This window comes from Colossoma macropomum, unplaced genomic scaffold (assembly GCF_904425465.1).
Source record: "Colossoma macropomum unplaced genomic scaffold, Colossoma_macropomum, whole genome shotgun sequence".
NCBI classification, from domain to species: Eukaryota; Metazoa; Chordata; class Actinopteri; order Characiformes; family Serrasalmidae; genus Colossoma; species Colossoma macropomum.
The window spans coordinates 13,139,091-13,163,438 of NW_023494806.1; the positions used below are offsets into that span (position 1 = coordinate 13,139,091).

Genomic DNA, 24,348 nt, shown 5'->3' on the forward strand with positions numbered 1-24,348 from the left:
ACTTCAGTAGCATTCAGTGACGAATTGTAGAAGGCAAAGAGATACTTTTGAGCTGCTAGTATTTAAAAAAAAAATAAATATATAGATATTTTAAACAGCAATATTGTGCAGTCTCACTGTTACTTACAGAGGGCTTTTATTTAGAGCTGAAATTCAGCCCTGTTGCAATCTCAAAGAAACTTGACTGGAAGGCGTTTCTAAGAGGAGTTCAGCCAATAGTCTGCAAGCATGTCAAGCAACTAACCAATCAGAACACGTGTACGTCGTAGCTTGGGTTTGTGTGCGGTACTATGTTCTCCATGTGAGAGTTTGCAGTGTGTTGCTGTGGTTTGTACTGGCTGGAGAAATAGTTCCATATATTTATGTTTTCATTCTTCTGTCTTGAAACCGTTTGCATTTTAAGATGAAGAGGAAACACTTAACATCAGCTGAGGACCTGGAAAATGAGGTTTGCCTTTTATTTGTGAATCTAGGTTGCGCAGATCATGTAGCTACTGTGGTTAAGTCAGCGAGCTGCAGTTACAGCAACCAGCGTGCTTTTATTCTCGTAATATAGTCATGATATGTATATACGGTAATGATAATAAACCCGATCCGTGGCATATAATATAATCAACTTATACCATGGATTCTTAGATTGTGATTTGTCCACTTCTTGTTCATGACGGTAACCTACATCATTTGTAAGCTTACAAAAATGACTGATGCTGACATGTCCGTGTACTGTAACAGGTGGAAGTGTTAAACGAAGAAGATGAAAGTACAAAGGATCCCAAAGGCATAAAGAAGAAAGCGGAGACGGTCAATGAGGATGGTGTCCTTCGACCACTTAAGCTTTCCAAAGGAGAGCTGTACAAAGCCCCTACAGTTGAGGAGCTCAACCAGCTGAAGGAGGCAGAGAGTCTGTTCCACTGTAGTCTGCTGAAAATGCAGGTCAGTAGAGCTTTCAGGTAGTTGCCCATCATAGACATGTCTTACTGTACTTTTGTGGCCATGCATGTGACAGTCATCTAAAGATCCATACTGAATATCAATGATCTGTAAACTTGTTGTGTGACTGGTTCGTATGGTTGCTCTGCAGATGGAGGAGCTGCTGAAGGAGGTGGCATTGAGTGAGCGCAGGAAGAAGCTGGTGGACTCCTTTGTGCAGCAGATTACAGATGTCCTGCAGTCCGTACCAGAAACTCCAACAGTGGAGGTTAGTAGACATCCAAGAGAACTGTCATCTGACCTGGCCTAAACTTGGGCTATTTAAATGATTTGAATATTTTGATCCTTTATCCTGTCATTTTTGTGCTTCTCTGAAAAAAGTCCATTCTGACTTTCTTCTAGTTGACTGACCTGTCATGGTTGGTGGATTCAGGCATTGATGTCCCATTCATCCTGGTTCCTGAGGCAACTAAGGGCAAGTTCCACATGGAGCCTCCTACTTCTGTTGACCTGATTGGGAGTTATCCACTGGGCACCTGCATTAAACCAAAAGTTTCTGTTGACCTAGCTGTCACAATTCCTCATGTAAGATTCAACTGCAAGCCAAGTGTGGCAGCTGCCATCTGTGTACACTAAATATACACACTGTGTTGTCATTTTTTAATATGGGGCTGGTTTTGCTAATCAGAACATATAGGTACACAATCTACTCTTGAATGTATGATTACTTGTTTTTTCCTCGTAGTCTATCCTACATCCAATGGATGGCATAAATCAGAGATACTCTCGTAAGAGGGCTCTGTACCTGGCAGGTCTGGCAAAGCACCTCTCCTGCTCATCAGCAGTGGGCACGCTGCACTATTCATGTCTCCATGGCAACCGGCTCCGTCCACTCTTGCTTGTCACCCCTCCAGGTATGATGTTTTCTTCTTGTATTACCAATGTGAGTTTAAGAAATCTGATTCCAACCATGGTCCTGGTGATCTGCTCGCTCTTCTGAGTTTAGTTTCCAGATCTAATCTAACACACTTGGTAAACCTGATCAAAGAGGCCAGGAACATGCCAGAGAGCCTTGCTCATAAACATCACTGGTGTATCTCTAACTCTAAGGTTTCAGGTTTGTGTTATTAAAACTTACAGCCTATGAAAGGTATTTCACCGGAATGGACACAATCAGATTTGCCCCATTACAGACGATGTGATGTATAAAGGCATCAATGGTCACTTCTGCACAATTTTTCTATGGCAAAAACTGTAAAATCAAAAGTGTCACAGAAACATTGCACTTTTCTGGCTATGCTGTACTGCTGTTGCATAGTAGCACCAAAAAGCAATTTTTAGCTTTTAGCTTTTCTCAGGGACAATTTGCTAGGACTTGTGCAGAGAAATCTGGTTACTGGAGTTTTGACTACGGTTTATGTTCACACTTAACCTCTTCCTGTTTAATTATCATTAAATCATATTGTAAAAGTGCACGTGTGATATGCAGACCAAACTTTCTGAGTAAGTGGATCTCCAGGAGTGGGGTTGGGCAGGCCTGCTTCAGGCCAGTATGTTCAGATTTGCAGTGGGCGATATCCCAGTACTTTAAGACATTTTCACAATACACATTATGCATCATGATATTTAGTTTTTTTTTGAAGTTTGAATAAGTTGGAACAGATAAAAAAAAAATGAATAGCTTGATACTACTTTGTATTCAGTGTTTCACATACTGCACTGCACTAGATCCCATTAAACATGGTTAATTATGCTCTGTTTGGTCAGGGTTTTGTTTAAGTATGGATGATATCCACAATAAGTTCTGAAAAGCATATTGTTAGATTATATGTTGTAATTATCACAATAATAATGTGTATTGTGTAGTTCAGATTGTGTGCTGCTTTGACCCTTGCAGGTAAAGACAGCAACATCACATTGCGAATCCATGCCCTTCCCCCTCCGAATTTCCTCAAACCCAGCCGCCTCCATCCTCAAAAGAACAACATCCGGACACAGTGGTTTACTGGCAATGACTCTCAACAAGGTAATAGAGAGTTTTAAGCATTTTCCTCTTGAGACTTTTACTCCTAGCCTACTAACTTTGATATTGCATTTGGCTGTGTTTGTTTTTTCTTTAGAAGTCAGCAGTGAGCCTCCCACTCCTCATTTTAACAGCACAGTACTGGGGGATCATCTTCCCCGCTCACACCTGCAGTTCCTCACTGCACACAGCGCACAGTGCCCTGCTTTTGGCGATGCTGTGGCTCTGCTCAAAGTGTGGCTGAGGCAGAGGGAGCTAGACCAGGTAAGAAAAGTCAAATGCTATGTATAGAATAATGTGTTCATCTTCAAATCCTTTTCTCCATTAAAACTTGTCTTGTGTGTTTCCATAGGGGACTGGGTGCTTTGGTGGATTCCTAGCTGCCATGCTAATGGCTTATCTTCTCTCCACACACAAAGTTGGCAAAACTATGAACGCTTACCAGCTGTTGAGAAAGGCACTGCACTTCTTAGGTGAGGGCATGCTCCCTATGTGTGCAAAGGGATGTGACCCATTTTTGTTGTCTATATAGCTTTGTGACAGTAGAATCCTAGATTTGTATCATTGCAGGCTTTTCTACCGGGCAGTATGGTACAGCATGGTGTGGTTACTAATCCAAATCCAGGGCTATCCTCTGATCGAGTACCTGATTCCTATCACACAACATGAAAAGTAGACAGAGTTCTCTGTAGTTTGTGTGGTGGTCACATGATTTCTCACAATACTGGTGCATTTTTACTCAGCATTTTAAAGGGTCATGGATAGTGATTTTAGAAATGGCGGTCATCTGAATGATGATGCGTGACAATTGCGCTTGACCACTCAATGGCCTGCCTTATTTCTAGCTCCACCATATGTTCCAGTTCGAGCCATTTTGTACCACGGCAAGGGTAATTCAGCATGGGTGCTCGGGTACAGTCCTCTTGAGTTGGCGGGGGTAATTGTGACAAAGTGTGTGACCATGGATTGTTACTGCACCTCACTGTTCCGTGGAAAAACACCATGAAACACTAAGTACAACAAATTCAGTCTTCATGAAACCTTGCTGTATATTTTCTCCTTAGCTTCCACAGACCTGACTGAGAATGGTATTACCTTGGCTAAAAACCCAGATTCAAAAGCGGTGAGCAGTAATGTAACTACAGTTTTAGTTATTAGGTTAATCTTTTCTTTCTTCATACTGTGACATGACTCTCTTTCTTCTTTCTTTTTAGCCTTCACTGCCTGAATTCCACAGTGCTTTCCAGGTGGTGTTTGTCGACCCCTCTGGGCACCTCAACATGTGTGCAGACATGACATCCTGCACCTACAAACAGGTCAGAATTATTGTTAAGTTTTCCGAATTCCATGGCTCTAAAGCAGGGGTATCAAACTGGGTTCCATCTGGGCCACAGATCTGCACAGATTGGCATTTTCTGTTGTTCCAGGTCACACAAATTAGCTAATGAGTTGATTCAGGAGTGCTTAATGAGAAAGAACACTAAACACTGCAGACCTGTGGTCTGGTAGAGAGTTCCTAAATCTTAAATCTCTCAGCTGAATTGCCTTAAACTTTGTGTTCACCAGAAGATTTTGTTTGTTTGCATGTGCACCAGATACTTTATTGTACTTATAAGAAAGTGTGCTGACGTAGTACTAAAAAGTCTTCTGCAAACACAGACTTATGGTAAGCACACAAAAAGCTTTAGGAATTACATTTTCAGTCCTTTTAGGGATTCAGTAAGGACCAGTTCCTTGGCATAGGTTTTCCAGAAACATTTCATACCACATAAGACTATTCATTTGAACACAAGGCTCAATTTAGCATGATGCTCTTAAAAAGCTTGCCATTTATTGATAATTTAGGTAGAATGATTTTAAAAAAAGGTGACAAACCGTGGCACTCTTCATTAAATAAAAGCCTTTATTCTAATGTGTTTATTTCCCTACCAGCAGCACTCTCTTTTTAATTTTGTTGAAATTTTTTAATGCTGAAACATTCTGATTGGTCCACAGATCCAGCATGAGGCATCGCTGTCTCTCCAGTTCTGGGATGATCCCACACTAGATGGCTTCCAAGCTCTGCTCATGACTCCTAAACCGATGATCAGAACATATGACAATGTCTATCAGTAAGTGTCCCACCAAGTTTTATGTTATATTTATCACATTCAAGGAGCTATACATTAGGGATGTGCAGGGCTACTCAAGTGCTCGTTTATTTGAGGTGCCAGTATCTGAATACTAAAACCACTGTTTGGGGATTTGTTGTGTTTGATTATGAGACGATGGGAAAAAATATACCAGCTAACAATTTAATAAAATGCTACTGCAAAACACAAGTGCCTTAGCATGAACGTGTTGTTAAGGATGTAACTGAAAAGGTGGAGGCAGCTTTCTCTCTAACTAGGCAAACTGCTTTAGCTCTTGTTAGTTAGATCAAGAAACAATGAAAAGATTTGTCTCTTACAAACGTACATGTTGGCTCATCGTCCACTGAGGAGAAAAGACATGCGTAGTAGACGACTAGTCCTCATCATACGCCTTAAGTTTGAACTTTCATGATTGTAGTTACAATATTCAAACTGTTTCTAAACAAAGCTTGTCTTTCTCTCAGACTGAGTGACTTGGTGAAAATGCAAGCCTCCTGTAAGAAGCTCAGTCTCCTCGGCAGTTTCATGGACCATAGTGGAAACTATGTTCTGGCGGCGCTCCCTTTCATCCTGTCTCTTCTGCAACGAGGACTTGGGGATAGGATTCGGCTTCTGACTCACTCACTTCCTCCAGACCCTGTGGTAAGTTAATGATGAATATTGTGAAATGTCTTTTTTTTTTTTTATAGAAATAATTCATATTGTTCCAATATCATATAAATTTATATACTGTAAGTAGCTGTTCTTTTTTGGAAACTTTCTCCTGTGGTTTCTCTGTAGTGGAATAACTTCAGTCTCTGTGATTGATTTGAATAGTGGCCAGTGAATAAAGAGCCTCCTAAGCACAAGGACCAGCCGCCTCTGTCCATTGGTCTTCTGCTGAATCATGAACGTGCCCTTTCTGTGCTGGAAAGAGGACCTCCAGCAGACAGCCCTGAGGTAAAACTGCTAGTTAAAAATTTTGTGCTATTTGGACAAGATTAGTTTTATATGGAAAGGTGAGGTAAAGTACTTATTGCTAGAGTATATCTGTAAATTTAGTCATGTCCAAAACAATCAGAAACTATGGAGCTATGACCAAGGAAAGTCTGATCGTGTAAAAATGTATGGGAACGTAGTGCTCGAAGCCCCCTTTCAGACGCCATCAAAAATCCTGTGTACTCCTCAGGAGTCCAGAGTCAGAGGTTGGCTGCAAACTCCTTAGATGACAGCAACCAAGTTTAGTAAATGAATCGGATAAGAGGAATTATGATAAACAATAGTACATTTTCTACTTGTGAGCAGTGGAAGCCACATATTATAACAATTCATAAATCGAATGACACTCCCTTCACTGTGATTGGCAGATGGAAAAGTTCAGTAGCATGAAGGAAAAACGTGCAAAGAAGTTTGTGAGACAAATTACACTCAGACTCATTCAAACATTACAGACAGCTGTCTTAACATTACAGACATAGGTGTATGCAAAAGTTTGGGTACCCATGGTCAAATTGTTTTGTTGATCTTGTAGGTGAAAATAAGTTAACAAATCCTCTATTGCGAACGTACTTCTTTTACTGCATAATTACTGTTTATTTGCTAAATTTAACAAAAAAATACACAAAATGTAATCTGTACAAAATGCATGGCACATTTAATATTTTGTTTAATTTTTTTCAATTATGTTAAACTTAGCAAATTTTTTTTGTAAAGTTGTGAATTAAGATTTGCAGAAAAGTACCATATTTAAATTTTCTGTAGAGGATGTGCTTACTTATTTTCACTGAGAAAATCAACAATAATTTGACAAGGGATGTTCAAACTTGCATATGTTGGTATAACACAAAGTATCCAGTTTGAATAGCAGTATTGCTTCTGCAGTGGTTAAACTATGTTAGTGCTATTCTACAGGCAGCTGAGTTCCAGCAGCTGTGGGGCAGCCGTTCTGAGCTGCGACGTTTTCAGGACGGAGCAATCACTGAAGCGGTGCTGTGGTCCGGCACCTCCACCTGCCAGAAGAGACACATCCTGCTGGAGATCATTGCACACCTTCTGGAACTGTAGGCGCACATCACCATAAGTGCAATAGAAGCAGTTTTGTATGACATGCATTATACGTCATGTTTTATTCTCGTTCTCTCTCTTTAGTCATGCTGATATACCCGAATCATGTGTCCGGTTTGTGGGAGGACAGGTGGATGATGTTATCAAATTTGGAAAAGAAGTATGTATTAGTGAAATGTGTAAATCATATGTACTTTTGCATTTTAACTATGTATAACACTGTGTGTAGCCAGTAAAAGACACCTTAAAAATCTGTTCTAATCTTGCTGTTGATCAGGTAAGCAGTACTGGAGAGGAAGAGAGCCTAAAGGTGGTCCACTCTTTTGATGACCTGAGCAGAAAGCTGTGGCAGCTGGAAGGTTTACCTCTCTCCATCACTTCAGTGCAGGGTGCCCACCCAGCCCTCAGATACACACAGGTTAACTTTATCATGATCTGCTGTTATAAGGTTAGTCATTGCTGCCTCTGCTTCTTTTGTAAAATGTCTGTTCTTCCTCTGTAGGTGTTCCCACCTTTACCAGCAAAGCCGGCCCATTTCTTTTTTAAGACGAAAGAAAAGAATTTCCACGCTTTGCTTCCACCAGAGGGGAAGCCTTGTCCTTACTATATCACTCCTATTAAAGGTAATCCAGGGCTATTCCTGCCCAGATTTCAACACGTTACTTGTTCTGTACTCTGCTTTAAAAGCCACCAGGAGCATTGTTTAGTGCACAGTATTACAAGAAAAAAGAGCGTTGGTTGTTGGTGTATAGTTGTACACTGACCGGCCACTTCATGAGGTACACCTCCTTGTAGCTACACCCTTTGTATATTTTACCAGGTTCGTCTACCATATAGGTGTACTTTGTAGTTCTACAATTACAGTTTGTAGAATTACCACTGATGAGGGACTAGAGGATGACCAACACAAACTGTGCAGCAACAGATGAGCTATTGTCTCTGACTTCGTCTGTACATCTACAAGGAGTCTACTATAGTGGACAGTGAGTGGGCACAGTGTTTAAAAACTCCTGCAGGACTGGTGGGTCTGATCCACTCGTACCAGTGGAACACACACTAACACGCCACCACCACATCAGTGTCACTGCTGTGCTGAGAATGATCCACCACCCAAATAATACCTGCTCTGTGGTGGTTTTGGGGGGGGGTTCCTGACCAGAGTAAAAGGGGGCTAAAAAATTATGCAGAGAAACAGATGGACTACAGTCTGTAATTGTAGAACTACAAAGTGCGTCTATATGATAAATGGACCTAATAAAATGGAGAAAGAGTGTGGATACAAGGATAGATACTGAAATACTGTAGATAAAGTTAATATGTATGCATTGACCTGGAGGTAGTGATTCAACTGCATCAGTTTTTGGAATGTTAGTGTCTATTACGTGAATGAACTATTTTTTTTTAGCTACAGTAAAATTCTCTGCGTTTTTTCAAACATAAGATAGAAAAAGGCATGTTGTGTTGTTTTTCTCTGTCTTTTGGTTTACTATTGCTCTTTTGTTTTCCCATTTGTCCTCAGTTATTTGTCACATGGAGGGCAGTGGAAAGTGGCCTAATGACCGTTTGGCAATCCGCCATATTAAAGCAGCCTTCCACATCCGCCTCGGAGAGCTGCTCAAACAGCAGCATGCCTACACGTACCGGCCCACGCCTACACATCTGGATGTATGGAAGGTAATGCATTTATTTTTATTGACACATACTTTGTTATGGGTTTATAAACCAGCTTTTTTTTTATTGTCGTTCAAACAGTGCACTGAATAGTGCGAAGGTGTAGTAAAGATTAGTAAAGATTTCGTAGCATTTCACAAAATAGCTCATCTCTCAACTGAGAGATGTAACTCTTTTTGTAGAGAGATATGCCAGTATGCAAAAGTATTGAACCTGAGTTTTTTGGTTTTTGATTTGCTGTCTTATGTGTGTCCAGGATGGACTGGCATTTCGGATACAGGTAGCATACCACAGAGAGCCGCAGGTGCTGAGAGAAAGTGTGACCACAGAAGGTATGCTGATTCAGCGAGACAACTTGGAGGCACAGGCACTGGAACTCGAGACCCAGCACATACCCTTCCTCACCAGCACCCTGCATGGGTATGACAACACAGACATGCATGCTTCTGAGCAGAGCTATATGTGGAAATACTTCAATTGAAAGGTTGAGAAATTTGTGCAGTGGAAGTTGTGACTCTGTAAGTTAGCCAGTAGTATGTTTAATTCCATATGCCTAAAACGCAAAGATGAATGAATACATCAACTAAACAATCAGGTCTCCTAGGCTAACTGCATGCAGTATATGTATGGTAAACTTTCCATGTTTTCATTTTTTGTAGCAATATTAAATATTCCCTCATTGGGATATTTGATCACTATTTGTTAAAAATACTGATTTCAAAAATTCAAATATAATAATGTAATACCTTAAAACCTCATGTTGATGCTACTTTCCACTGGTCTCAGTTTTATCAAGGAAGCATGAGTTTTCCACATGAATGCCCTTCAAAGTTGGATAATGAATTCAAGTACGTCAAAATTTTCGATACAGCAAAAGTATGCAGAGTTGAGGAAATGATGGAGGAAAGAAAGGAAAGTCAAACAGCGGATAACAGTCAGATAAACTGCATAAATATAATTAATGGTAGAATATGTTTATAATCTATAATAAAATAATAGTAAAGCATTGCATTTGATTTGGGCACATCGATTGCAGAATGCATTGTTGGCCAGGCATCAGCGACCTGATTGGTGAAATTCAAACTGACAAACTATCCAATCTTAAAGACACAGATATGACGGAAGATCTGTTATTGTTGCTGTGATGTCGTGGCAAATATGAGAATAAGAGAGCACTTACATCCCTGCAAAATTTGACCAATAGACACTCACATTTTATAATTTGGTCCACTTTACTGGTTGCAGTGTGAAACCAAAAGAAAAAGATACAGTGTCACAAAAACCCAAACTCTTGTGCAGACTTCGGCAAACAAAAGTGTGAAAACAGTCTTAGTGTCTACTTGAACTACAATGCAAACATCGCTCTTATCCAAATTGACTTACAGTTATGTTATAGAGGTAAGCAAATGTAACGTTAGGAGTCTTGCCCAAGGACTCTTATTGGCAAAGTGTGGCGTGCTTTGCCAAAGTGGGGAAACAAACCCCATTCTGCTATGTGGAGGACAGTCATGCGGTCCATTCCTAACTGATCAGCTATTCTTAATCATTATGTAAACCAACTAGCTGAGTTATTGTTTAAGTTATAAAACAGCATAATAGTAGAGGATAGGGTAGGATAGGGTTCTGGCCATTCAACGGTTTACATGTCCATCTGTAGCTTCTGTATCCCCTGATGGGAAATATGTTTCTCAGTCTCCAGCAGCAGCACCCGTGCTTCGGTGCAGTGTGTCGTCTGGCTAAACGCTGGCTGGGTGCACAGCTCTTCGGTGGACATATAGGAGAAGATGCAGCTGACCTTTTAGTGGCTTTCCTTTTCCTTCAACCAGCTCCCTTCACACCTCCCAGGTAATAGATTTTCGGTGAACGTTCTAGTAGTTGTCATTGCTGGTTATGTACCAAAATAAAAACTCTCATTTTGGACTGAAAACCAAAAAAATGGCTTTGATGACTATTGCATGAATTCTATATTTTTTTCTTTTTATATGTATTTCAATGAAATATAATTGCAAAAAACGCTTCAAATGCTTCAAAACAGGGCTGAGAACAAAATTAAACGGTGTTGCCTTCTCATTAGTACTAAAATTATTTGTGAATTGTTATACTTGGACACTTCAGTGTAGGCTTATATAAAAATATGTAAATTGGAATCAGCATGACTTTTTTTGATCAAAATCTTCACTTTCATTCCGTCAGCTGAAAACATGTAGTTTTCATTGGCTGATGTTTCGTTGCATCATGCTTTGGTCAGTAGCATGGGATGTTCCTGTTTAGACTGGTGGCATCATTGTTCTCCTTACCTTCAGTTCTCCTCAGGTTGGTCTGCTTCGCTTCCTCCACCTGCTCTCCTCTTTTGACTGGAGGAACAGTCCTCTAGTGGTCAACCTCAGTGGCAAACTCACAGGTCAGCAATGTTTTAAATGCTACTTGCTTATTTCTGTTGTGTTCTGGGTTTCATGTTGTAAAATAAGTGTGTTCCCTCTTTTTGTAGCTGCTGACTACACCGAAATTAAGAACCACTTTATGGCATCAAGGGAATCACTTCCTGTTATGTTTATTGCCACCCCCAACGACAAGAAGGTCTCCATTTGGACCAAGGAGGGACCCTCAGTACAGGTTAGTGAACAAAACATGTACTAAGTAATCTAATAGAGACCTCTGATGTTGGATGACTTGAATTTATGCTGCTACTTCCTTTTAGGTGCTTCAACGTATTGTGACAGTTGCAGCAGAGAGTCTGCGTGTCCTGGAGGCCCAGCTCATCAACCCCCACCAAAAACAAGATGTTCGGGTCAGTGCTTTTACCACTAAAGTTAAAACAGATCAGATTCAGAGCTTATATTAAGAATGAAGGGTGTAGAAATGGATCTGAAGGTGGCAATTCACCTGTGTCAATTTTGCAATCTTTGAATTGATAAGAAATAATATTCAATAAAATAGTTGCTACTTTTTTGACCAAAATAAAATTTTCTGGCTCTTTTCGTGTAAAAATGTAAGTTCAAAATTGTTTGAATTTTTTTTGTTGTTGTTTTGTTAATTCTTCAGGTGGTGTTCAGACCCCCTTTGGACGCCTATGATGTTCTCATCCACCTCAGATCCAAACAGGTACCCCTTTCAGCCAGAGCTGTGGACCCCACTTCTGCCACTGTCCCACGGGGCACCATGGATGGGGAAGTACGCAGCTCAGGAGGGCCATTCCCTGTTGTGGACTTCGATCCTGTTAGGCTGTATCTGTCTGAGCTCAGGGTGGGTTTCGCCATCATCCACAATATTACATAGTGGCAATATCCAACTCTAAGCAAATATTATTAATCATTCTCTGGATCATTTGAAATAGATGCCTGAAAGTGTGACTAGTGTTAGGGCTAATTGAATATTTTATTCTGTGAACTATTCTGTTCTATAAATGGTGCTTGTGCAGTGAGCAATTTTGTGTAGTGCAACAGTACTAAAATACAGTGTTATGTAATGTAGTGTATTGCAATCTGACGGAAGCACCGCAAACATCAATAAGCATTGTAGAGCAATTTTGTTTTGTTTTTAAAAGGCTCATATCATAAAACAAAATGTTCCTTTTCTTTTAAATAAGTAACTGTTTAGATTGAAATAAATTTGATTATTAGTTTGATAGTTTTCACATTATGATATTAGAATATCTGCCCTTTAATTAAAAAACACTGTGACTTTTACTATAATCAGTCCATGATTGACTCTGTTGACCTGTCATCGCAATATTTTCTCAGGATACGTTTGGGGATCTGGCCCTGTTTTTCTACGACCCATATGGAGGAACTGTAATCGCAGTTCTGTGGAAGCCTAAAGCTTTTCAGCCACAGCCCTTCAAGGTTTGTTAAACATGATCTTCTCTCTTTTGCCTGATTGCAACAACGTAGTTAGTCATGCTGACTTGGTCTCATCTCTGTCTTCCTTTAGACATCTCTGATGAATGCTAGGAAAGTGAAGGTAGCCAAAGACGTGGCCACTACCGTTCCTAATGTCGAGGCCATCGTGCAGGATTTCCAGATCATTGGGGAGGGCCTGGTCCACAAAGTGGAACTAAGGACTGAAAAATGGGTCGTCTGAGCGCAACCTGTATATTCTGTGCCAAGGATTATAATTTTTTTTTTATTTGTTTTCAAAGTGTATTTCATTTTATGTATTTTTTTTTCCAAGCAATTTCTTGAACAAATGAGAAGTGCTTTAAAAAGTGTGGAATGTTTTTATGAAAAAAAAAGATCAGTTAATAATTATAATAAGATGATCATTGCATATGGCTTATTTTGTTGCTTCTCATTTTAAAATGATAATTATTCACGGTGGTGGTGATAGGAACCAGATGTCTGAAGAATTTAATTCCTCTAAAAGCTGCCTCACAGAAGGCTATTCCAAAGAATTGTTATATCTATGTTGTCTCATGCCTGAGATATTGTTTTACAGTAGTTTTGTGACAACATTTGGCTTTAAACTTCGTTCATGCCAGAGAGGTACATGCAGAGCGTTGTATGGAAAAACAGTTCCCAAAGAAAACGTGTTTTTTCAGATTTAACCCGATTTTAGTATGAACTTTACAGATAAAAGCTCAGAAGATGTGTAGGTTCACTGGTATTTTGGATAGTAAATAAAATGGCTATATATGCACTGTTGACATTAAAAAGAAATTCCTGCGCCGGGAACCAGGAATTTTATGTCTAAAATGCAAATATAGACGTTTTATTTCCTATCCAGTACAACCAGTGAACCTGCACACCTTCTGAGTTTTTATATGTAATGTTGACTGTAGTGGTAAATATTGAAGAACTTTTCGCAAGTCGCTGCCTGTATCTCTGTGCCTTGAGTGAATTTGACAAAATGTTTTAAGCTAGAACCTTATCTCAGAATTGTTAAAGGGGAGTTCCAGTTCAGTGGTTGAGATATCACTTTCTGTGAGGGAGCCTTTGGAGATGGACGTCTGGTTCCTGTCACCACCACTGTGAACAACTCTGGCTCTGCGAGTTTCTCTAGGACAAGGCATTTCACACCAAACCACTCTCTCAATGATTTTGTTGACATGTTTGTCATTTAATTTTGAAATTTTGAAAAATCTGTGGAGTTCCCCTTTAAAACAATGTCTCAGGGGTCAGGCAATCATAATTTTGTATTATAACTTTCTGTGAGGGAGCCTTTTAAACATCAGGGCCCTATTTTGTTTTCAAATTAAGTTTGTCTAGAATGGACCACTGTATGTCAAACCACAAACAAATATCATATATAATAATAATTATATATTTAGATCTCTGGTTTGAATTAGAGAGAAATGTAGAAAAATCTGGGTGATTTCCTTTAAGAACCAGCAGGAGGCGCACTGGTGAATAAGTGATAATGCCACTAGATGGCGATAGATTCTTTATGTGTTTATTAACGACTGAAAAAGGCAAAGAAACAAGGCGGACACAGATCTCTTGGTTATGGAAGAAACTTTTAGAAAAAGTGTTCCGCTTGGAATTCATTCCAAACACTCTGACAGCTGGATAGCCGAGCAGCAGGCTTCACTCTCCGAAAGCAATGAGAAGTGAAAGGCGCTCTTTAACCTGCAGGAAACGTAGTTAGCTATTCTGTTGGTAAAGCTCACTAACACAGCAGAAATGACAGCTATGTTGCTAAAGATGCTAATTTAGTTCAGTCTTGGATGTGATCCCGCAGTCCTAGGAGGACAAGAGCATCACTTCGGATAAAAGTTGGTCCTGAAGTGAAAGCCTGCACTACCATGAAGCCCGTCTTGCTTCTCCTTCAGGTTGTCCAGCTCCTGGTGGTCTTTTCATATATAAGCAGCGCATCACCTCACCCCCCAAACATAGTGGTGGTGATGTCTGATGCATTTGTAAGTGTTTTTGTGTGATGATTTGTTCTGTGTGGGTAACATTAGCCTAAGCTCTTATTTCAAAGCTGTTACTTCAATAAACCAGTTAACCTACTTAGGTAACGCTACTTCTCCAAAACTCAGGTACAAAAGTATCAGTAGCCACTTGAATGGAAGTGTTTAAGTGAAAGGCTTAAAAGGGAACTCCACCAAGTTCTCAAAATTTTTGCGGAATTAAATGGTGAACATGTCAACAAAGTAATTCAGTGGTTTGATATGAAATGCTTTGTTCTAGAGGAGCTTACAGAGTCACAATTGTTCACAGTGGTGGTGATAGGAACCAGACATCCACCTATGAAAGCTCGCTTACAGAAATTGCAAGAAATGGTTGTGAATATACTGCCTGATGTCTGAGACATTGTTTTACAGTAGTTATGTGATAAGAGTTGGTCTAAACCGCATTGTAATCAATCTATTTGAATCCATCTATGGTGAAGGGATATATACAGGGTGTTCTTTAGCAAAATAGTCCCCAAAGAAAACTTGTTTTTTCAGATGGAATGACTGTTTATACCTCAACACCTGAATTATACCTACATTTAAAAAAATAGGTGGAATTCCCCTTTAAGGGATAAAATGAAAACTGCAAATATTAATGTTGATGTTAATTTTGCAACTGTCAAAATCTTGAGTGCTGAAACATAAAGTTAGGGCTTAACACTTAATTCTGGATTTTTTTTTCCACTTTCCACTTAAAAAGCAGCTCACAGAAAATAAAGGGAAAACTTAAGGCTGAAATTCACTGAAGATGTTTTATGACAACTGGTCAAAAACTGCTACTGAGTTCAACATAGAACTTCAGTGGAACATTTTAGTACATCCAACATCTATCAGCATTGAAACGTAAGGTTTTTTGGCATTGTTCTGCTCTTTTGTGGGATCATTTCAGTCTAAGTCAATATGCTAAGCCTCAAAAGTGTGATCAATAAACAGATCAGTGCAGACATTGTCACCAATGTCAACAAATCACCAAAATGTATTACAAAGAAATCAAATGCAAAAAAAGATCAGTAACTAAATGTTAATTAAAGTATACCACCAAAAATAAATATGAAATTCTGAAGAATACTGAAATAAACAGTAGATTACTTTCCTTGCAAGTACACAAGAGTATATAAAAGTGAAAGTATCCAGGAATCCATCATTTTTATACACGTAACTGAGTAAATGTAACTAGCCGCTGCTCATCTCTCCAGCAGAGTTAGTCTGAATGACTTCATTTCCTGTATGAGCTGAACATTTGCATAGTATTTTCATTCATTGAGTTTATTTATATCCGCTGTAGGATGGGAGATTAACCTTTGCTCCAGGGAATAAAGTTGTCCAACTACCTTTCATTAACTACATCAGGCAGATGGGTGCTGTCTTTCTCAACTCGTACACCAACTCTCCTATATGCTGTCCTTCAAGAGCAGGTACAGTTCAGCAAACGTTTGGAAGCACACCTACACCAGCTGGTTTCTCAGTCATTGAAGAAGCGTAACCTCGGACTAACTGGGAATATCAATGGCGATTAACTTATACAAAATCTTGGAAACTGGGTAAAGTGCTAAAATTCATATTCTAATTGTGACTAAAGTTGTGTTCTAGCTAAAGATAGAGAGGTTTGTCTCTGAGTAACAGCGCAACACTACATTAATCTTAGTGCAGTGTATTTCCAGCCATGTGGAGCGGCCGTTTTGTCCACTTAACTGAGGCCTGGAACAATTACAAATGTCTTGCTCCCAATGCCACAACATGGATGGACCATCTAGAAAAGGCTGGATACCACACCCACAGCATGGGGAAGTTAGACTACACATCTGGAGGCCACTCTGTTAGGTGACTGGAATAAATTTCATCACTCATAGTTAAGGCTGTAAATCTACAATAATAGATTGAAATAGTTCTGTAGGTCACATACTACAGCTCTGATCTTATTATGCCAAGACTCTTATTAGTCACGTAGATGGCTCTTCTGTTTACTGGAGCAAGATTAATTAATATTTTGATTGACTCATTTAAGTGTGAAAAGCATATTAACTTTGACATCACAATACTTGAAGGCATTTTCATGATATATGATTTGTATTTTAATATTTAGTTTTCTGAGGTTTGTAAACAAGCTGGAACAGACAAAATGACTTATTCAATAATAAAAATAAATAAGAACATGATATGGTACACATTTAGTCAGGTACTTTGCTGTTTGTTCTGGAATTGTATGCTTTTTGTTGTTGTTTACATGCTCTCTGTAATTGATCTTTCTAATACATGCAGTTAGAGATGGCGCAATACCACTTTTACAGTACAGCTATTAAAACCTTGAGTATCAGCTGATGCAGATCTGATAGTTTTCTTTAAAAACAACTTTTAAAATGTGCTATTTTTAATTGAAGCACTTAAGATGAGTATCTAAAAGCAGGCTATCATGCTCAATCTGCTTAATCACTCTACTTACCCACAGAAAGAAATACACATCTATCTACATCACATCACACAATGCTATTTTAGTATAGATTTGTTAGAGGATTTGATCAGATTCATTCTTTTTTTCCTTCCAATATCCAGTCCAGGTGTTTTCTGCTGATATCAGCCCTATACTGAAATCGTGGTATTCATGGTGTTCAGTGTTCAAGCAGAACTGACTAGACCTACAAAATGCTCAGAAAGTGGATTGTGATGTAACTTCTCATAATAACACACTGTCGTATTTCTCACTCCTAAATTCATTACATCCAGCAATCGTGTGGAGGCATGGACCAGAGAGGTGCCATTTCTCCTGAGGCAGGAGGGCCGTCCAGTGACGGACTTGGTCGGTGATGCTTCTACATTGAGGGTCATGTCCAAAGACTGGAACACCACAGACAGAGCTGTGCAGTGGATCAGGAAGAGTGCTACAGCTGTCTCGCAGCCGTTTGCCCTGTACCTGGGACTGAACCTACCTCACCCCTACCGCACAGAGGCCCTGGGCCCCACTGCTGGAGGCTCCACATTCCGCACCTCCCCCTATTGGCTCAAAAAGGCAGGTTTCTTCACACTGACAAGCTGGTCCAATGACAGCATTATGGAATAAAATATTTATTGCAAACTGAAAATTGTCAAAATGAAAGGACAAGAGCGGATGGTTATAGCACAGAGTAAAATACACTAATTGTTTAAACTCCAGTCCTGGAGGGCCAGACCCCTGCACAGTTTCCTACTCAAACACATCTGATTTAACTCAGCAGCTAATTGGTAGGTATTGTAGGTGTGTTAAGAGTAGGAAAATCACCAAAATGTACTGGAGCCAGCCTTCCAGGATTGCAGTTCGCAGTTTAGTTTAGGAGGTATATGGTCATATGAGGAATACAGGAAATCTATTATAATACATTGTCTCCAACATCAGTTAAAGCGGAATTCCACCAACCTTTTTTATAATTAAATGGTTAAGATGTAAAAAAAGTCATTCCGAGTGGTTTAATTAGAAAAATTTCTAGAGAAACTTATCAACTCATATTTCTTTGTGGTTCTTTCTTAGGACCCTAAAAAAACCCTCCATACATCTTTAATTGTTGAAAAATGTCAGAAAATCTGAAAAATAAGTGGAATTCTACTGTAACTTATGCAATTCTGTTTTTGTTTCTGATTATCTGTTTTATTAGATTAACTGGGATTGGAGTTTATTTATTTTCTGTGTCATCACAAAAAATACATTTAAAATTTGCCCCTCAATCTCACCCTGCAGACTGGATATATTGCTATTGTTGATAATGATTTCAGTGCTAGAAATACTGACACCTTTGCTATTTTGTGATAATTAATAAAAATACATTATGCAGCCCTTGTTGAGACTAAGGCTAACCAATGCTCACCTCTGCATTTTAACCCATCCATGCAGTGAAACACCACATACACACTAGTGAATGCACACACACTAGGGGGCAGTGAACACATTTGCCCAGAGCGGTTGGCAGCCCTATACATGGCACCCAGGGAGCAGTTGGGGGTTAGGTGCCTTATTCAAGGGCACTTCAATCACGTACTCTCGGCTCAGGGGATTGAACCGGCGAACTTGCGGTCACAAGGCTGGTTCCCTAACCTCCAGCCCATGATTGAATTTTTAGAAACAACAGTAAGATATCAGTAATATTAATTTCATCTTTCATTCTCAAAGGTCTCTCTTGAGCAAGTTTCCGTGCCAAAATGGTTGCCATTTTCAGAAATGCATCCTGTTGATTATTATTCTACCTTCACCAAAAACTGCAGTGGCGACTTCTCTGAGCAGGAGATCAGAGACATCCGAGCTTTTTACTATGCTATGTGTGCTGAAACGGATGCCATGCTTGGTAAGCATAACACATTGGCACATTTGTTGAATCTTTGGGCATTGTTTACAGTATCTTTTCTGGAATCTGATATAGTTTAACTCCGTTACAGGTGAGGTGATTGCTGCTCTCAGGGATACGGGCTTGTTGAATTCCACAGTGCTGCTGTTCACTTCTGATCATGGGGATCTGGCTATGGAGCACAGGCAGTTCTATAAGATGTCCATGTTTGAGGGGAGCTCCCATGTACCTTTACTTATGATGGGGCCAGGGGTTAAGACTGGCCTTGAGATCAGTTTACCAGTCTCACTTGTTGACCTGTATCCCTCAATGCTTGGTAAGTTGATTAGTCATCATAGTTATGGCTGTTACATCTATAGTTGATGTGGTTCGTATGCAGTGCCAAGAAACAGTATGTGAACCGTTTGGAATGACCTAGTTTTCTACATTAGTTAATATAAGCCATAAGTATAGACAAACCCAACAGGCAAAAGCTATCACCCAAATAATTCTATTTTTCATGTCTTTACTGTGCAAAACATTGTGGTTTAATTTGAAAAATTTCTAGAGAAACTTATCAACTCATTTCTAGAGAAACTTATCAACTCATATTGGAAGCAGGTGAACCCTTGGATTTAATAACAAGTTAAGCCTCCTTTGGCAGTAATAACCTCAAGTAAGCATTTCCTTATCTGCGAATCAGTCCTGCACGTTTAAGAGGAATATTGAACCATTCTTCCTCACAGAACTGCTTCAGTTCACCCATATAATTTGGTTGTCTGGTGTAGCTTGCCCTCTTGAGGTCATTCCACAGCATCATTAAAGGTTCACATGCCTTTCTTGCTGCTGTAGCAAAAGAAATAACCTTATGGTTATAAGGAATGGTTTGGCAAGAGAGCCTACATGGCTAATGTAGTTAAAAAGTAATGGAAGTTTATATCCCACCAATTAGCATTGCACAACTACATGCCTCAGTGATCACATGCTCCTCTCAAATCACATCAAGTTGTTAGTAATATCAAATATATTGTCAAATATATAATGTGGTTTGGACAGTGGACAAATGTATTTCAGAACAAAGCTTCTTGGCTGCAAAAAAAAGAAATAAAGTAGTTTATGTATTTAATTTTTGTGAAAGGTAATTATCCCTATTTTGGGGCAAATGTGTGATGAGTTTTGAATGCAGTTACCATAATGCTAATTGGAAGAACATAACCATCTATTACTTGTTAGATACAATAGCCTCTATCTAAAAGATAGAGATGCAAATTTCAGACAAAAGTCTTGTCTTGTTTGATTGACTACATTTTGGATATGGGAGAAATGGTGCACATTTAATTTTGGAATCATCCTTTTAATAAAAAATATGTTTGTAGATCTCTTGGTGGATTTGCAATAAAGTGTTTTTTTATCATGTTTATAATATGATTTGTAACACTGGGCATCAAACCCTCTTCCCGCTGTATATTCTTATATTTTTCTTGCTGTAACTCAACTGACTCAGCTCATGAAAGGCTTAAAAATACAAAAATACAGAATGCAAGGATGTTAATACCTACCAAACCGTTGCTTATTATTATGTATAATAATCCTTCCTATTACATGTTTTTCAGATCTTGCAGGTGTTCACATACCAGATGGCCTGAGTGGTCACTCTCTGATGCCTCTGGCCTCACAAGCTAATAAGAAGTCCACTCACCCTGGCTGGATACTAAGTGAATACCATGGTTGCAATGCTAATGCTTCAACTTATATGCTGAGGATGGCCCGGTGGAAGTACATCACCTATTCAGATGGATTGAGTGTCCCTCCACAACTCTTTGGTGAGATGCTGGTCATGTTCATGATCATATGTTGTCAGTGAAGGGATGGGAATGATGTTATATAGAGTAAAGGTGTTCAGCTCTGGTCCTTTAGGGCTTTGATCAGCACAGTTTATTGAAATGCTGCTCAAGCACACCTAATTCAACTTGGCAGTTAGTTAACCAGGGTTAACGTGTATTTGAGCAGGGAAATCGCCAAACTGGATGGAATTGGAAGCTTCTGATGTAGACAGAATAGCTCAAACATGATTTTTGTATCAAATTCTATAAACATTACCATTACCATTACCACAGTTAGCTCAGAAGATGATTCAGCCAAAGATGCTTACATACTAGTAGTAAATTGGCATTATTTTTATTATTTGTAAAGTGTTAATTACTGGCAATTTTTCATGCATTGTTAGCAATTAGTATTTTTGAAGGACTCATATTGCGATATATTTGTACCAAAAGTTTTAAAAATAATAACAAAATCCACAAACACAAATATGTGTTGCAAATGCAAACAGTAACACCCAATGTAAGTTTTCCAAAGATATTCAGTCCCTTTGCAATTTTCACTAGTAGACCTTGGACAGATCAGTTCACTAGGGTCACTTTAGGGTCAATGCCTTCTCCTGAGACCTACCTGCCTTTAAAAAAAAAATGTCAAAAATCATCAACAAAAGAACTGCAGAAGTAAATGAAGGATTCCAGAAGCAAAAGTTTGTATTGGAAAATCCATGAACTGAAAACTAATTAAAGCAAAGCCTGGCAAATGCTAGGAAAATGTGTAGTAAAGAGACTTTATCCATTGAAAAAGTTTGATTTCTTTGTTTTTATTTGCAACATATGTTTTTGATTCTTAAAGCTGTATTATGTGATTTTGGAAATTTGGAAATGTCTCTGGTGGAATTGTGCAACATGCATAAGAATGTTGTGTAATGTTGGTTATACTCGCAACCTCGCAAAGTCACGCAAAATCTGACCCAGTGCCTCTGACTTTTAAATGATTATTTCAGGCACTACAGGGTGGCTCGCAGCAGTGCACACCTACCATAGTTTAGCATTTTTTGGCATAACTTTTGGCACAAATTTAACTCAATATACTTTTTTATCAATGATAAAATAACACGTAATTCTGTTACAGCTACATTAATGCTATTAATGCTCTGTCCCCACCCAATCAGACCTCTCCAAGGATACAGCTGAGCTACACAACATGGCCTCCCATTACCCCGGTCTGTGTCAGCTACTGGATAAACTCCTGCGTTCTGTGGTGGACTACCCCTCTGTCTCCAAGGCTGTCCAGTGCTACAACAAGCAGCAGTTTCTGGCATGGAAGCAGAGCCTTGGAAACAATTACACGCAGGTCATCGCCAACTTGCGCTGGCATATCGACTGGCAGAAGAATCCACAGTATAATGAGAAAGCTATTGAGGATTGGCTTACAGGCCTCAGAATGACCTAATACCACTGGGACCAACTAAACAAAAGAAGAACAAGAGTGAAAGCTTGCTGCAAGAAATGCGAATGATTTTTCTGTCTTGCACTGTCTGTGACTGCAGGTTTAAATATAGAATTGTGACTTTGAAAACAGGTTTTAATTGATTGCAAATGCTTGGGTGTAAGTGCAGTCTAAATAAAGGGGAGTGCATGCCAAAAAATATTTTGTACTGTTATAAGATTATTGTGAATTAAATGATTTTCTTGAAATCAGTGCAGATGCTGTGATTAAGTATTTGTTGTGTTTATTATGGCTCACTGATGAAAGACCACAGCTTTTACACAGTGTTCACATAATTTAAATATGAACAAGTAAAATGTCATTAATACTAGAAATAAAAAATTAATATGTAAAAAATGTATCAGTTAGAGGAGCAATATTTTAGCATGTAAGAAATTTAGTAATCACCAGTAAGAACATTAACACTAGTATAATTAAATTTTAACATGTGGTAATTGTTTTTATATGTTAATTTTTTTATTTGTATTGTTTAAATTTAAGGTCACACATTAGAAATACTTTCTTACCAGTGAAAACAGAAATGTTACCTTTTCAAATTCAGTTCTTACACGTAAGAACTAAAAACTTACTTTTACATTTAAGAACATTTAAGATATAACAATTAGATTTTTATTATTAAAAATCAATAAAAGATCAAAATTTGTCCAATTTCATTTGTCAAATGTTATCTAGAGACATGATTTTTTTTAATCAGAGTGGTTTCATGTGAAATTGTTTTGTAGAGAAACCTTACTGTTCACAGAAAAGAAATTACAGACTCTGATTTCTGTATATTGCCGGTGATAGGAATGACTAGTGAACCTATATGTATCTTCTGAATTTCATCTTGATAATGGTAAAATAGAAGTAAATTCGAAAAAAGGTAAATCCTCTCCACCAAGAATGTTTTTGTAAAAATGAATTACAAGGAAAAAAACCTTATTTCAAAACCATTCTGAAACAGACCAAGGCATTAGACAATATGTACATTTTTACATTTATGGCATTTAGCAGACACTCTTATCCAGAGCGACATCTTGTCCAATGTGTTTGTAGCCATATTCTAAAAAAGCTTTCTGTAAGGAAGCTTTTAAAGACATTAAAATCTAGGGTTGTCTGGTTCCCATCACCACTGCTGTGAACAGTTCTGACTGTTGAGAAACTTGCTGTGTCGGATTTCTTTATAGGGGTCTTTATGTCTACAGCACAAATATAGCTGTTTAATTTACTGTCCAAAACCACCAGCAAACCTATGTGCGACTAGACCCTTTATGTATCTGTCCACCATGGATGGATCAAAATAAATGGATTAAAATACGTTTTAGGCCAATATTCTATCACAAAACTACTTTAAAACCAATGTCTTAGACATCAAGCTGAGTATTCATAACCATTTAATGTAATAACTTTCTGTAAGAGAGCTTTTAAAGGTGTTAAACTCCTCAGACGCCTGGTTCCTATCACCACTGCTGTAAACAATTATGACTCTGAACATTTCTCTAGAACAAAGCATTTCACACCAAACCACTCTGAATGACTTTGTTGACACTGTAACTATTTAGTTATGCAGAAAATTAGAAAAATCAGTGGAATTCCACCTTAAAAGACTTTCCACACTCATTATAATAATACTACTACTAATAATAATTATTATTATTATTATTATTGTTGTTGTTATTGGAGCAAAACATAGTACACAACATCATATGTATGTAAAAAATATACATATAACAGTATACAATACATGAATACATTTGCTAGGGGGATATACATAACTACACAAAAAATTTTGAAGCACATACTTGCTTTAAGAGTTTTAATACTTTTTTGTTTTAAAGAGGGCTGTACTAATTCTATATAATGTTCCAGCTCCTTTTCAAAGGCAACAAAATTTGCCTTTTGCCTGAGAGTTTACACTTATGAATATAAAAAGACTGAGTTTTTCTTTTTTTTTGTCTCTGGATAGTTACTACAGAATGAACAAGTCGTTCCAGTGTTATGTTTGCATTTTATAAAGTAATTTCAGCTAGGTAGATTTTATAGAAGTTCATATGACATTTC

The 24,348-nt window shown here is 38.5% G+C and overlaps 2 protein-coding genes across 4 annotated transcripts; both read left to right on the top strand.

The window, feature by feature from the left end:
* Positions 1 to 284: 284 nt before the first annotated feature.
* nol6 (nucleolar protein 6 (RNA-associated)) lies at positions 285 to 13,015 on the top strand. The gene is made up of 26 exons (XM_036598674.1): positions 285 to 448; positions 733 to 933; positions 1,082 to 1,198; positions 1,333 to 1,515; positions 1,676 to 1,844; positions 2,828 to 2,956; positions 3,051 to 3,217; positions 3,306 to 3,426; positions 4,018 to 4,076; positions 4,168 to 4,269; positions 4,949 to 5,064; positions 5,550 to 5,727; positions 5,902 to 6,024; positions 6,976 to 7,124; positions 7,213 to 7,288; positions 7,406 to 7,546; positions 7,631 to 7,751; positions 8,648 to 8,802; positions 9,056 to 9,219; positions 10,492 to 10,644; positions 11,103 to 11,200; positions 11,288 to 11,412; positions 11,498 to 11,587; positions 11,842 to 12,042; positions 12,540 to 12,641; positions 12,730 to 13,015. Exons 1-26 carry the CDS (start codon positions 404 to 406, stop codon positions 12,877 to 12,879), a joined length of 3,435 nt encoding a protein of 1,144 aa, XP_036454567.1. The 5' UTR covers positions 285 to 403; the 3' UTR covers positions 12,880 to 13,015.
* A 954-nt stretch (positions 13,016 to 13,969) lies between these two features.
* Positions 13,970 to 22,496, top strand: arsk (arylsulfatase family, member K). Of its 3 annotated transcripts, none has more exons than XM_036598675.1 (8): positions 13,970 to 14,653; positions 15,978 to 16,107; positions 16,354 to 16,513; positions 17,414 to 17,696; positions 18,828 to 18,999; positions 19,091 to 19,315; positions 20,592 to 20,801; positions 21,971 to 22,496. In XM_036598675.1, exons 1-8 carry the CDS (start codon positions 14,540 to 14,542, stop codon positions 22,249 to 22,251), a joined length of 1,575 nt encoding a protein of 524 aa, XP_036454568.1. In that variant the 5' UTR covers positions 13,970 to 14,539; the 3' UTR covers positions 22,252 to 22,496. The 3 variants fall into 3 exon arrangements, with proteins under 3 accessions (XP_036454568.1, XP_036454569.1, XP_036454570.1); XM_036598676.1 differs by having other exon boundaries at positions 13,970 to 14,566; XM_036598677.1 differs by lacking the exon at positions 13,970 to 14,653 and having other exon boundaries at positions 16,000 to 16,233.
* Positions 22,497 to 24,348: the final 1,852 nt, after the last annotated feature.

Excerpts from the sequence above, each read along its gene's own strand:
- nol6 (XM_036598674.1), top strand. The coding sequence starts at position 404 with ATGAAGAGGAAACACTTAACATCAGCTGAGGACCTGGAAAATGAG. Across the intron at positions 8,803-9,055 it reads CACATCTGGATGTATGGAAG|GATGGACTGGCATTTCGGAT; the intron begins GTAATGCATTTA and ends ATGTGTGTCCAG. Across the intron at positions 9,220-10,491 it reads CTCACCAGCACCCTGCATGG|TCTCCAGCAGCAGCACCCGT; the intron begins GTATGACAACAC and ends TATGTTTCTCAG.
- arsk (XM_036598675.1), top strand. The coding sequence starts at position 14,540 with ATGAAGCCCGTCTTGCTTCTCCTTCAGGTTGTCCAGCTCCTGGTGGTC. Across the intron at positions 19,316-20,591 it reads CCTGTATCCCTCAATGCTTG|ATCTTGCAGGTGTTCACATA; the intron begins GTAAGTTGATTA and ends CATGTTTTTCAG. Across the intron at positions 20,802-21,970 it reads TGTCCCTCCACAACTCTTTG|ACCTCTCCAAGGATACAGCT; the intron begins GTGAGATGCTGG and ends CCACCCAATCAG.